The sequence below is a fragment of the Canis lupus genome, chromosome 11 (assembly GCF_011100685.1).
Source record: "Canis lupus familiaris isolate Mischka breed German Shepherd chromosome 11, alternate assembly UU_Cfam_GSD_1.0, whole genome shotgun sequence".
Classification (NCBI taxonomy): Eukaryota; Metazoa; Chordata; class Mammalia; order Carnivora; family Canidae; genus Canis; species Canis lupus.
The window spans coordinates 46,236,717-46,251,704 of NC_049232.1; the positions used below are offsets into that span (position 1 = coordinate 46,236,717).

Sequence of the window (14,988 nt, forward strand, 5' to 3'; positions counted from 1 at the left end):
TACTGTACATACAGTAAATATTTGAATAGAAAACATCAGAGTGGTAGCTGGATATTTCCTTTGGCCATAATCCAGCCTTCAAGCAACTATCATTATAACAGATCCTTGGTTGTGTTAATATCACGTTGTGTCTGTATCACCTTGGTTTGTGTCAGCATCTGAGAAGGACTCCTTTTTATCCACAGGGCTTTTATACATTCCAATTCTTGATCTCCACTACAAGGTAAATATTACCCTATAAGTATGTACAACAACTATGTGCTCTTCCTATTAACCCATTAGTAGCAACTGATGAAAGTAAAACCAAGTTGTGTTTAAATGGACCATCTTCATCATTAACACCTACCTTGCATTTTACAGGTACAACTAGTGGCATATAATCTTCCAGAGAAACCGAGGGCTTTGTTACAGTAAACTGGTCCAGTGTGATATCACAAGTATAAAAAATATTCCATTCTGTATCAAAACTAGGCACATGCCTTTATTTATAGTAACAGAAGTTAACAGAGTTGAGCAGTTTTTCCTTGGGCCCTATTTCTTGGCTTCCTACATCAGACAAATGCATCATTCTGCATATCTCCGCCCATAGCTCCAGGGATCTAGTCTCAGGGTCATCTCTATGTAAAGGAAAGTGAAATCACACTTGGATCTATAATGGTGAGTAACTAAAAGCACAACCTCTCATTCATATTGCTTAAAACATATACAGCATATATGTTTCAAAAAAAGAGTAAAGAATATATTGATTTCTTTGTGGTGCTGAATCAACAATATGGTATGATGCAAGGCTTTAACAAATGAGAATCATAGATACAAATTTTTCTGTAGAGTATGTTTTAGACAAATGCGTCTTTTAATATGTAAATCCTACATTGTAGGTTGTTCCTTTTTTTTTTTTTTTCTTTTGTTTTTGCAGTGGTAGAAAATGTTGAGTAACTGTCCATGAGCATGAGCCAAAGGTTCAGGTTCATTACTGAGATCCCCAGAATGCCAATATTTGCAATGCAAACAATTAGTATCCCACTGTGAAGGGCTCTGACATATGTCTGCCTGCCTCTAGGTGGAGAGTCTCCATGAGAAGTCCTCCTGCTTCCATGGACCCTGCTTTGACACAGGGTCAGCTGCATGAGGCCACCTTTTACCCTAGTACTTTACTGTGCCAGCTGTCTCACTGGTTACCAACGACGACACAGAAACAAGTGTGTGAGTAGTAGACCCTCAGATCATTTTCATGTTGAACCTCCTGGGTCCAGCCACCTCCCCTTCCACAACAGCACCATTGTTTTTTCGGGGCACGTACTCGAGGTCAATGCTGTTTTTGTGCTTGCCTTTGCCTCGGCTCCACACAAAAAGGAGGAGGAAACAAAATAAAACCACTCCCAGGAATGTGAAACAGCCCATGGCCGTAGACACCAGTATTGTTTTAAGGTCCAGGGAAAAGGTATTGGCATTGGTGCCATTGGACATGGTGTCATTGGAGTCCGTCATGTACATAGGGGTCCTGTTGGCATAAAGGAAGCGGTCTGAGGTGAATCCTTTCACCGTTAGAGAGGCCGTGAAGGTGTCATTCCCTGCAGCATTGCTGGCGATGCAGACATACATCCCGCTGTCTTGATCCTGGGCAAAGCGGATTTCCAAGGTGCCATCGCCCAACACAGTGGCTCTTCCATTGGACTTGGTGGTGATAAAACGCCTCCGAGGTGTCACCCAGGAAATCACAGGCTGAGGGTCTCCATCAGCGCTGCATTCGAGCTGGACCGTCTGCCCTTCATCCACTAGCAGATGCTGCAGCTTCTTGTCACGGATTTTGGGTTTTTTGCAGGTGAAGTAAAAAGAGAGGGCAGTGCTGTGGAAATCCTTGAATGATCTCTCACGGATGGTGTCAGGGCCGGCACACATGGGCTGCTGGCCCCCAAACTGCAGTGTGGGATGCCGCTGCAGGATCCAGAGGAGACGGCAGTCACAGGCCAGTGGGTTGTTATTGATGCTCAGGACCTCCAAAGCCCTAGGGGAGGAGAAGACATTCTCTTCCAAAGTTTCCAGTAGGTTCTGAGACACATTGAGCACACGAAGGAAGCGGAGCCCTTGGAAGGAGTGAGGCTCAATGGTGCGGAGCTGGGCGCCCACTATGTGCAGCTCCTGAAGGCGGATCAGGTCAGAGAACATGCCAGCTTCGATAGTGCTGATGGGGTTGTAGGAGAGGTTAAGGTGGGTCAGATACACCAGATGTTTAAAGGCAAGGAAGGGGACTGTGGACAGGTTGGTATTGGTGATAGAAAGGGATGTGAGGTTGAGACCATAGAGGCTATTGGCAGGCATCATATCCAGTAAAGGCCAATAGTCAATCTCTAGATGTTTCAGGTGGAACAGTCTTTTAAAGGCATACACGGGCATATTGTTGATATTGAGATGCTTCAGATGTAGGCTAATGAGGCTGCGGAGGTGGGAAAGGGCTTCTGTTGGTACTGCTGTTAGGTTGCATTTCTCCAGGGTGAGCTGCTCCAAGCTCAGCAGCCCACTGAAGGCTCTGTGTGATATATAAACCAAATCATTGTCCCCCACCTCTAGAGACTTCAGGTTATGCAGGTCCTGGAACATGTAGTCGAGTAAAATGACAATCTTATTTTCACTAATGTCAAGCTTGGTGAGGTTGGATAGTCCAGTGAATACTCCCAAAGGGACCAGTTTCAGGCGATTGCCTTTCAGGCGGAGAGAACGAAGGTTAAAGAGATTGTTAAAAGCCCCTGGCTCCACATTGGCAATGATGTTGTCACTCAAATCTATCTCCTCCAGCAGAGGATAGGATATGAATTCCTCAGGGTTGACACTTTTCAGCCTGTTCTTGCTGAGGTCCAAGATTTTGGTCTCAATGGGAATGCCCTCTGGGATGGCGATCAGCCGCCTTCTGTGGCAGCTAACAGATTTGTTCTGGGCAGAGCACTCACAACGAGCAGGGCAGCCAATGGTGGATCCCATGAAGATTAACACCACAGCCAGACCCAGGAATGGCTGCCAACATGATATGGCCGTGTGAAGCATGACTCCACCTCTTCGTCTATACCTTGGTCACGGGCCTGCAGGAGAAGGCAGGAAGAGAAGACGGGTGAGGACATGGATAGGTAAATAAACATAATTAAGGAAGCAAGTACAATGGAAAGGACCCTGGACCAAGAATCATGCTGATCTGGGATTAAACCCAAGAGCTGCCCTTCTTAGCAACATGGGGTAAGTGGTTGCGCTTCCTTGTACTTTGGTTTTCTTGGCTGTAAAATGAGGATGACAGTAGTAACAGCATCCTAGAATTATGGCAATGTCAGCATTTAACAATTATAAGGAGATTAATGCAGTGTCTGGCACAGAGTATGAGGCACCGAGCATACATTTTATGAAAGGCTCTATTTTGAACTCAGACTCAAGCAACAGAGGTCAATGGCTAAGAGGAAACCTATTCAGTTTGTATCAGTGTCTGTGTCTCTGATGTTGGGATATCATCCTCTGTTCAGAATGAAGCTAATAGAAGCTTCATTCGCTGTCAGGCTCTTAGGTTCAAAGTACAAACCAAGTTACATTCAATATAAGAGGTTGAGGCTTTATTTCTTTCATATATAAACTTTCTATTAAAAGCTTTCAGTTAGAAGGTATACATCCTTCAGAATTCAGTACATCTTAACTTATGAAGGAATTTTCGTTTTTGAGGTAAGCAAAAAGATCCTTAAAATCTCTTTATATTCATTGTGTTTGTTATAGGAAAGAAACAGAATCAAGGCATCATAGTGGATATAATGACGAAGATGCTGTAAGAATGGGAAGAGTTGTAATTTTAAGGAAAAATGTTTTTAAACAAAAATGAACTATCCTTTCATATTTAAATTCAAACCCAATGAACATGTTCAATTGAACTTAAATAGGTATCAAATGGTATTGGAAAGGAGGATGCTTTAACTGTAGATAATTAAGCAGACACTGAACTTACTGAATTGTTCAACTGAATAGTATGAGGTGTGTTGTTGAGCTTTGCTTCTTGACATGAGATCCTGAGGGGTACAATTCATCCACAAATGTCATATTTTATACAAGTCTCAGTAGTGTAAAACAGTATTTTTAGATAAAAAGGTATTTGGTCAACTTCAGTATTCACTCCTAAAAGAGCATTTGAAAGTGCAATTCTCTATTCAGTGTTTACATATATGTCTATGTCCACATGTAAAGCCATGTCTTCATCTAAATAAATATATCCATTAAAAAACAACAACAACTAGGATTAAACCTAATGGTGAATCACTAGAGAAATGCCCCCAAATGTGTAAGAACAAGGCAAAGATTCAGACAGTGCTAGCAAAATCCATTATACAGGAACATAGGAGTTGGTATTATGGAAAAGATGTGGTAAAACTAGCATTGTTTGTAGATCAAACTAACGTCTAAGGAAATTACCTGAAAAGTTATTAGAATAGAGGAATAATTAACGTGGTACAAAATAAAAACATCTAGAAAATATCATCACAAATGATTAGTCATGGCATTTCTGAAAAAATTAAATTCCTTAGAATAAATTTAATGAGAAATACACAGAATATAGCAAGTACTCAGTCCTAAGAAAACAAAACTTATCAAAAAGAGACCTGTACTATGTATTTTAATAGCTTCGGTATTACTGACATTGTTTTTCAAATTCAAAAATATTATCTCTTTGATCTGTGTATACAGTGAGAAATTCTAAAGTTCATTTGAAAGAAGATAAATACGAGAGTAATCAGAAATATTAAACAATAGTAATGGCAACAGACTTACCCTACAAGATATTTAAACATAAGTTGCAAAATTACATGGTACATGAAAATACAGTCAGTGAAACAGAAAGTAAGGAATTCACATATAAATATATTTGAAAAGTTAGTATAGGTGAAAGGTGGCATTTATTCAGTGAGAAAGATATAAATGATTGGCTAGATATTTAGTGGGAACAGATACACAACTTCACTCAGTCCAAAAAATAAATTCCAGATGAATTAAGAGCTAGAATGCATGAACAAATAATCTATTAGAAGAAAATTCAATAATTTTGTAATAGAGTTGAAAAGCATTTTCTATGAATAAAGCCAGAAACCATGAAAGAAAATGATCTATTTGATTATATGCATTTAAAAAATAATAGCATAACAAGCAAATAAACAACATACATATTCAACACCCAAAGACAATTGTCAAATTGGAGAATATATTTTAGACTCATAATAGACAAGGAATTAAAGATGGCACTAAATCAGCAGCTCTTATTAATTAACAAGGAAAAGAAGTAAATGTCAATAGAAAATAGGCAATGAATGTAATAAACACTAAAAACAGTTAATATATGAAAAGATGACCAATCTCACTAGAAAGCAAAGAAATGCAAATTAAACAACAGGAGCATATCATTTTTACCTTCGGGATAAACAAAGTTTAATCCTTATTTTTACCCAGAATTAACAAGAGTAGAAGGAACTGATGGAAGAAATAGAAATTGATACAACCTTCAGGAGGTTCCAGGACAACGTAAGGAGATTACTTGATAAATTAAACTAAATATATCTTAGTTCAACCATGTATGTATCCCTTTGAACCATTTTCCCCCCTAACTTTGAATTTTTAAAAGCTACTTTATTGAGGGATGATTAACATACACAAAACTGTATATATTTAATGTATACAAGTTGATGAGTTAGGAGATAAGTAGACATCTGTAAATCTATCACCACAATCTGTGCCATAAACATATCCACTGCCTCCAGAAGAGGGTGGATCTGATGAGCTATTTTTTTTTCCAAAAATAAAAGGAAATAATTGAACTAATGTGCATAGATGTGTGCTACAGGTTCATTGGGATTCAGTTTCTTTACTTTTCTTATCTTCCTAAGGTGGAGACCTAGATCATTGATTTTTGGACCTTCATTTCTAATACAAGCTTTTAAAACTATAAATCCATGCATTGCTCAGTTGCATTTCAGAAGTTCTAATATATATACACATGTGTGTGTATATATGCACATATATATATGTATAACTTATTCAGTTAATACATTTTTATAATTTACTTTATACTTCTTTTTTTTGACTGATGGATGGTTTAGGATTGTGTTAGCTTATTCCAAGTATGTAGTTAGATCTTTCCTAGAGTCTTACTGTATTTTATTATTTAATTCTGTTATGGTCAGAGAACTACTCTGCAACATTTCGATCCTTTGAAATCTACTGAGATTGTTTTACAGATCTTTTATCACTAGAAAGAGTCCATCTTTGTCTCTAGTAATACTCCTTGTCTTCAACTCATTTTGAATGATTACTGTGGCCACTCTAGCCCTCTTGAGCTTAATGTTCTCATGGTATATCTTTTTCCATCCTGTAACTACAGAGACACAAATATGTTGAGAATTAAAGAGTTTATTTTATATCCCGCATGTGGCTAGTTTTTGCTTTTCAGTCAGTCTCACAATCTCTGCAACCTCTGCTATTTGTTAGATTGCTTTATCCACTTATACCAAATGTAGTTAACTAAAATGATTGCATTCTGGGGTGTTATTTTGCTCTTTGTTGTCTATTTGTCAGTCTTTGAATTTTTTGTTCCTTGTCTTTTTCTAGTTAATCTGTCTTTAGTATTGCATTTCAATTCTTTTGCTTCTCTCTATATGTTTATGTACATTACCGGTATTTGTTGCTCTAAGGATTATACTATACATCTTTAATGTATCACAATCTACTTCAAGGTGTCATCAATTGCTTCAGGTAAAATACATAGTAGCCTGGCAACAGTGTATTTCCATTTTTAGCCCCTAGCCCCCACCATCATCCTTCAGGGAGAGAGATATATCGAGTTATTGGCAAAGAAAACAGGAGTACAAAGGCATGGAAGCAATGGGAACCCTCTGTGATTGGAGAATTAAAGTTGTCCAGACTGGATGGAGCAAATACAGGAGAGAAGTGGAAGAGAGGTTGAAGAAGTAATTAGAGAAATGATTTACAAGGGGCTTGTAAACTGTAATAAGCTGTTTTCACTCTATCCTGAGGGCAACAGCAAACCATGAAAGTGTTTTATGCAAAAGAGTGATATGATCAGATTTATATTTTGAGAAGATTAATCTCATTGCAGCATGAAAAATAGATTTGCAGGAGGGAAAAAGTTGAAACTCTTGCAGCTGTTGTATTAATTCCAGCCAGAATAAAAGTGGTCTCCATTAGGTTCATAAAAATAGGGTTGGGTAAATGGACAGATTGAAGGTGTGTTTTGAAGCAGAAAAGAAATGCTTTAGTTATACAGGGGCAGTAAGGGATGTAGGAGAGGAAGATGCCAAGATGATTTCTAGTGTTTTGTCAGCTGAATAAGGCTGGGTGTCATTCACTGAGATGACAAGCTTAAGGGTAGGAACAGGATGAGGAACTCCAGGTTTCCTCAAATGTCCATCAGTGGAACAACATAGGTGGGTTCTCTGGGCAACTTAATGATGTATTTTACTCCTTAACAACAATATTTTTCAAGTACTTTTAAAGTATTCCTTTGGTAGAAGAGGGAAAATATACTTTCTGTTCCACTTATAGAACTCTTCATGTCCAGGATAATAGTTGGATTACGCACTCTGTACCCCTTAGTTTATTTTGAATTGATGGTAAAGAGTGTGTTATTTTTTTTTAGAAATTCTACTGGAGAGTTTAATCTTCTCTGGCAGAGTTTGTCCAATCTGCATATCACCAGCTAGATAAGGAGGTAACTGGCATCCTCCTTCTGATTTATTTCAGTAATGCTTTAGGGAAAGTTTATTTTATTGCTTGGATCCCTTAATCTGGCTGAGTGTGTCTAACATATGGAATGACAGTATCTAATTCAGTCATAGCTGCAATTTAACCAGAAAGGAGTGCGACTAAGAGGGATAGTATCTGCAAATTTTTCCTTAAAAATTGTGTTTTTTGTTTGTTTGTTTCGAAGTAAATGACCATCACAAAGAAGGATGGATAAGTACTTAACAAGCAGGCAGCAGACAAGCTCCCTTCAGACCTAGACTACCTTTCCTGTTCTGCTACTGGCTTTCTATGAGGCAGAAGTAGATACTTTGGGGCCATATCTCATCATAGTTCTTTTATGCACTTTGAAAACTGTGTAGGAAGGTTGTGCTTTATTGTTCTCATCACAAATATTTTTCATTTTTAGTCTAGAAGGGCCAACTGCTGACTCCATTTAGCTTTCACTGTCGGCAGAAGCCTTACAATCAAAGCTTTCTTGTCATGTCTGACTGTGACCAAGGTTTGACAAGATGAACTTTGTTTCATTAAGAATAAAGCAGGAACTAAAATCTGTAGGGAGCTGACTAGGGCCTTTCTATTAATTCTGATCAAAGGGGCTCTCAGGTACAATGATTATACCTTTCTAAACCTAGTATATGAAGTTGGATATTTTCATACTTATCCTTTTTGTGTGCTGGGTATTTATTTTACTGCTTGTCCTATTAATGTAAGAAAACAAAAACATCAGGAAGTAGACTTAAAGAAGGAAGAACAGAAATAGCAAAAATTTGGACCCAGAAATACCTGGCTCCAAGTCTAGGTTGGACTTTTGTTAGCTGTGGGACATAGGTAGGCTGATGATGGCTGTGATTCTTAACTCCTCTGTTAATTTGTGACAGTAAAGCAGAATAAATGCGAGGATTAAGGATGGTACATGTAAGCTGCCTACTACATAAATAATAGTGGTCATTATCAATTTCTTTAATGGGATAATGGTTTGGTTTGTTGAGAAAGCATGGTAGAGAAAGACATGGATTTCCTCTGAGTACAGATCAGGAGAATATTGGAGAAAAATGTCCTCAAACAGATGACACAGTGATAAGAAGAAATGGAAAGCTTTAAGCAGCCTTCATTTAAAAAAAAAAACAATAAAAGAAAGGGATGATAGTTGTGTGTGTGTTTTTTAAAAAAAAAAAGTTTAAGAGAGAAACAGTTGTGTTGATAGATGATAAGGTAATGATAAATTGCTTATACTGGGAATTCTATGATTAATTTAGTTCTCTGACTGGCAACTGAAAAGGGAACAATACAATAAATGGAAAGCACAGAAATCTCTAAACCTTCAAACTAGCTAATTTTTTAGGATAGGATTTTTTTTCCCAGTAAATCTATTTCTCAGTGGGGAGAGGTAGATGATGAGGGAGGTGGGGAAGAAAAAGAAAAGATGTAATGAATAAAGGTGTCCAAAATACAGCTAAGGTGATAACTTCAAGGTGTCTAAACTATAAATTCAGGAATACTGGTCTGTGCTAAAATAAGATCCCAAAGAGTTGTGAAAGTTGTTTAAAACATTTGAGAACTAAGAAATCAATTTTAGTGTAAATCTTGAAATTCACCAGGGTTACCTTAGTTCTTTGAAGGACCCCAAGTGAACTTGAGATTGAACCCCAAGGTACCTAACCTGGCAGGAAAAATTGGATTTGAACTTTCTACAGAATAAAATTTGTCCTTCTACAAAATCCAAAGCATTGTATTTTTATCTTTTTCTCTTGACTCAATTTTGGTAGGGTGGAAATGGAAGCTTTTTAATATTGAGGCTCAATCTGAAGAGTATTCAAGGAGGAAATGAAAAAAGGCAACATGAAAGCCAGATTTGAAGGGCATCCATGGGGTTTTATGTTACAAGATACTATTTTTTAAACAAAAATCACAAACATAATGATTAAATCACTCCGTGTCTCATGCTGGTAAGTGAACAGTTACCCACCATTGTAGATACCTCTCAGTTTTAAGCAGATTACCAATTCTGTAAATAGCTGAAGATAGTATTTTGATCTCCATTTGCTTGGGTAGAGACTGTTAGAATCTCACATTATCTATCTAGGCTTCAAACCAAATGATAATTGCAAGTATCTATCTGTATGAAAATTAGCCATTAATATGATTTAATGCAATGAAATTAATATAAAATGGTTATTCAACTATTAAATTGAACAGGCAGGATTCAGATGTAGTCAGATAGGATCTTAGTTGGTTTTTTTTTTTTTTTCTCTCTCTCTATTGTCCCTTTATAATTGATTTAAGAGAGTTAAGGAGATCAGGAAACTTATTTAACGGGGCTTTTAAAGATAACCTATTGTCCTCTGGGACTGGCAGATTTTAAAACTGGTTCCTTTTATGGGGCAAATTCTGGAGCTCTTTGGGACTCACATGATCAAAGGATATCTCAGATGTAGTTCCCTTGATCTGGATGAATGAATCTCTATTCTGGGCTGCTGAGTTAGTCTTGCCACCATCCCTAGGGATAATCACCTCAAGCTAGTTTTTGCTAAGGTCCCATTACATTCCCAGCTGGCATTCTTGAAGGGACTTCAGACAAGCCCTGTACTGGCACGCTTATGTATGTTGCCCTCATTTTGCATAGGAAAACTCACTTGCCCAGAAAAACCCTGTCAATGCAGAATAATCCCAAGCAGCAGCAGCAGCTTCCTCTACTCTGCCATGAAAGAGGCTGTCTAAGCCTAATATTTATTCTCTATATTCTTTATATTTATATGTATCTCTATATATCTCTTAATCTATATTCTCTAGATTTCCTAGGAAGAAGTTGGAAATCATGATGTACCATTTACTACAGGTGGAAGACCAGTAAAACATTCTGTTGAAGCACTTTTGTTTCCATTTCAGGGGAAGGAAGCACCCTTCTTGCTCCTTGAGTCATTTGCTGAAGGTCAGATAGCCCTAGTCAATAATAGAGCTGCTATTTCTATGCAGAATTTTTTTAATTTCATGGACAGAGCTCTTAACTCTTATCTTGTGCTCCTTCTATCCTTTCTCACTAAATACAACTCATCTCAGATAGCAACTATTTAAACAACTAAAAAGTAATGCTTCCTTTTAAAATTTCCCCATCTTTCCCCTGGGCTATGCTTTGGTATCTCTTTTCATGGTTCTGAATCTGCTTTCCACTGGACTGTATCTATTTCAAAACATGAGTTCATTTTGTATTCAAGTGACTAGTAAACAATTAGCAGAGCTTGTCCTAAGTCATTAATTAATAGTTTCTGTTTAATCTTTTCTCAAATTGGAGAGCCCTCTGTTCTTGTGATTATTTTCATCTCTTTGAAATGCAAATTATTTGCTCTTCTCCCACAGTTCTGAGTCTTTTGGCCTACATACTTGGACATACAGAATATGCACATTCTACTTAAACCTTTTAAAGATGAAAGTGCTTTTTGTCTAGCTTTGAGATCTCTCTTTGAAATTAATATTATTAAAGTTGGCTTACAATGCTGAGGGCCTCGAAAATGTGATATGCAATACTTCAGATCTGTAAGGCAGTATAAGGGAATGGCTAAGAGGATAGATATGTAAAATAAAAATGTGTTTAAGTCTTAATTCTTATTCTCACTTTTCTTACCTTTAAAATGGGAATTAAAGTAAGTATCCTACAGAGTCATTGTGAGAATATCATAATGCATATAAAATCAGAGTTCCATATATGCTGGCTATTATTACTGTTATTTATTTGGAGAAAGGGAAATATTGCATATACTTAGACATACAAAATTTCTCAGCTGAAGGGAGCACTAAAAAATCTTTCCCTAATGGATACAATCACCTCAAGGGATAGGCTGTCAGGAGGCACTGGATTAGCCTGTTAGATAGGTATTAAAGTCTGTTAACTATCTTGTTATCACAAATGAGAAAACTCAGGTAACCATAATCCAGGCCAAACAATCCTGCTAATAAGTCACTTAAGTCTGTCTCAAGGTACTGTTAGAAAAAGCTATGAGATGCGTGCCTCACTTGGAGTTAAAAACAAAAAGAGGGTCACCTGCCTTTCTGCAGTGACTGCTCAGTCCTCAAGATCCACTCAGGCCATTCTCAATGAAATGGATGACCACAGAGAGCCACTACTACTCTCACTACTTCCTAAGATTATTAAATTTTACTTGGGAAAAGAAAATCAAATGGCAGAGAATTGTGTTTGGTAGTTCAGATTCTCAAATTCTATCCAGTGCTCTATGAAAACCCGGACTCTTTAGAAGTGTGGGTCTTCATGAATGAAGGGGAGTCTGACTGGAGATTACCTGGTTTTAATTAGTTGGTGCTGAAGGCACCTAGACATTTTCTTTCTTATTTAAAGCTGTTCAGACAAGATAGCTGTCTTAAATCCCATCTGGAACATTCTGGATATGAACAAATAGAAATTTCTGTTGGCTTTTGTAACCGATAAACCTAGCAATCTCAGGGACTTAAATCAGTAGTTTATTAGTTCTGCTCCATTAAAACACTTAGGGACTTGTGCCCGTATGTTTTATGTCTCCCCACTTTTCTTGCTCTTTGAAGTCCTTTTCATTCCATAAGGAGAATGGAAAAGGACTATAGGTGAGAGAGCCAGACCTGACAATAACACTCATATTTCTGCTAACATTTCATTAGCCAGAACTTGGTCATGAGGGTATGTCTAATTTCTGATAACATTTCATTAGCCAGAACTCGGACATGAGGGTATGTCTAACTGCACAGGAGGCTAGCAAATGGGTTTTGTAAGCAGGCAACCATTCTCTCCTGAAAACAAATATAAACTGATATTAAGTATCAATCTAGTATGTAAGGCTATATTAAAGTTTCTATTATTTGCTTATTTATAAGTTATTCCAGAAAAGATTTAGGCATTTAGAAAATTACTTCGTTATACTTTATCATCTATCTAAAATGATGCAATTTTGCATCCAGCTGATTTTTTTTTTTACATATTAGCAAAACAAACATAATCATGTCCTGACACACTAAGGTTCAACTGTGGCATGTACTGATATCTCCATTTTTGTGAGAGAATTGCATCTAAAATTTCCACTTACCTCTTAATTCATACTAAGTAATTATTAGGTTCCTAGGTGACAGGAATTTTATCATGTTTCTAGCTACTTTCTAGATGAGAAAATGAAGACAAAATGCAGCTTTAAAAAAGCTGTACAGTATACAGACTAAGCAAGAACATGTAATTTTTATATCCCAAGACATTCATAACAGATTTTAGCTTCTAAATAGGTATTTGTAGACTTTCTTATTTTAGCAACGGATGACTGCCAAGTAATTGCTTAAAATCCCTCCACGAAAGAGTGGGAAATTATCAAAGAAAAAAGTATATTTAATTCAACTCAATAAACACATACTAGGTACCTTCTTTATGCAAGGCAGAGTTGGGGACATAGGAAATGCAATTCTTGTTTTCAAACAGTTGGTAGTATAGTAGGGAAATTTTGTCCAGTAAACAAATTAATGATAGTAACATCATTCTCCCAAGTTGGAATCAAATTATAACCTTAAACATCAAAGATACATTTTATTACATTATTTAAAAATAAATTGAAATATCGCATAAAACCATGTCCCGTCATGGAGAAATAATTTGCTTATCTGTGATTCATCTTCTTAAATTGACCATTTATTACAAGCATTAAAACTATTGTTATGGGAGATATTTTACTTGAAAGCTTTTTATATAGAAAACGTAAAGTGAAAAAAGTGGGATATGAATTTTTATCTGTATTATGACTATAATGAAGGGAAAAATACCCTTATGCATTGAAAAAGTGTTAAGTGTTAGAATATCCTTTACTTGTAGCACAATCCATCAATTCTGTTTGTTTCTTGTTCAACAGATGTTTTCCATGTATTATATTACACTACTTTGGAAAAAACAAACAGAACATAAAAACATGATGTAAAGGGACGCCTGGGTGGCTCAGCGGTTTAGTGCTGCCTTCAGCCCAGGACATGATCCTGGAGACCCTGGATCCAGTCCCACGTTGGGCTCCCTGCAGGGAGCCTGCTTCTCCCTCTGCCTGTGTCTCTGCCTCTCTCTCTCTCTGTGTCTCTCATGAATAAATAAATTAAATTAAATTAAAAAGCATGATGTAAAACCTCTGAAATTCAATCACAGTAAACTTCTATGCTGGTAGGCATGACCTGCTATGCCGTTCTTCAGTTATTTAAATGGCCACCTTCTAAAGTTAGGGCAGAATGTAAGTCCCATTTTGGTTAATGTTTCTATTTTCACCATGAATATGCTAGTGCTTCGTCCCCACCTTAGGCTTTCCCACTGTGTATTAAGTATGTGCCTGTTTTTAAATTATTTATTATTTATTTATTTATTATTTTTAAAAAAATTTATTTAAATTTATTTATTATTTATGTGCCTGTTTTATCTGCTTTAGTAGAATCTATGTTCTTGGAGTTGTACCTAAGTGCCTTCTTGGAATAGCAGTTCTTGACCGTGGTATCTCCAAACTGCATGTATGGAGTAAGTTAGTGAGAAATGACTCCAAGTTATGGATGCTAGAAAAGGAAGTACATATAAGCCTCAGCCTGATCTGTGCAGTAGCTCTTTTTATGTATGAATACACATTGTATTGCCTAAGAGTCTTCTGAAGGAAGAAAGGGGGAGGACAGTGTTCTTTTGTCCAGCCCAGTACCTTGAGCAGTGGAAGCGGCATGCCTCTGCTGCTAGGTGAGAGCACTAGCACAATGTTTCCAAATGTCACTCCTGTTACCACTGTCATCACTTTTGTTGATTTAGAGTGTCACTTGTCCTATTTACTGTACAATTTTAAATAGAGAATCAGAATTGAAATTAATAAATGGAAAGGCATTAAAACATTTCTATGATGGAAACAAAGTAATGTTATGTTCTAGCTAAAATTTCTTATCTTCCAAAGCTCTGCACCAGAGACCTGCTCTCCATTTGGGAATGCGGAGTTAGGTGTTCATACCGAGTCTCCTCACTGTAATCAGAGGATGGACATTAAACTTAAAAGGGAATAACTTTATGCTTATTAATTCAGGGTTACTAACCATTTTGTGCCACCTTAAATCAGAGCCCCACATTGGAATGCATCTCACACTTTGGGAAATACATGAAAGATTTATGAAACAGGCTTCTCGGTTTTGATACTGCATTTGTCAGGATTCTGTAAGAGCAGTAAGGGAGTCAAACATCTAACAAAT

At 37.0% G+C, this 14,988-nt stretch overlaps 1 protein-coding gene across 6 annotated transcripts in view; it reads right to left on the reverse strand.

The window, feature by feature from the left end:
- Positions 1-457: 457 nt before the first annotated feature.
- The window catches only part of LINGO2 (leucine rich repeat and Ig domain containing 2), a 1,117,067-nt gene continuing 1,102,536 nt past the window's right edge, over positions 458-14,988 (reverse strand). For all 6 annotated transcript variants that reach the window (XM_038552580.1, XM_038552583.1, XM_038552579.1 and 3 more), the window contains one exon: positions 458-3,074. In XM_038552580.1, the coding sequence (XP_038408508.1) occupies positions 1,219-3,039 (1,821 nt within the window). In that variant the 5' untranslated portion in view covers positions 3,040-3,074 and the 3' untranslated portion in view covers positions 458-1,218. The remainder of the gene's footprint in view (positions 3,075-14,988) is intronic.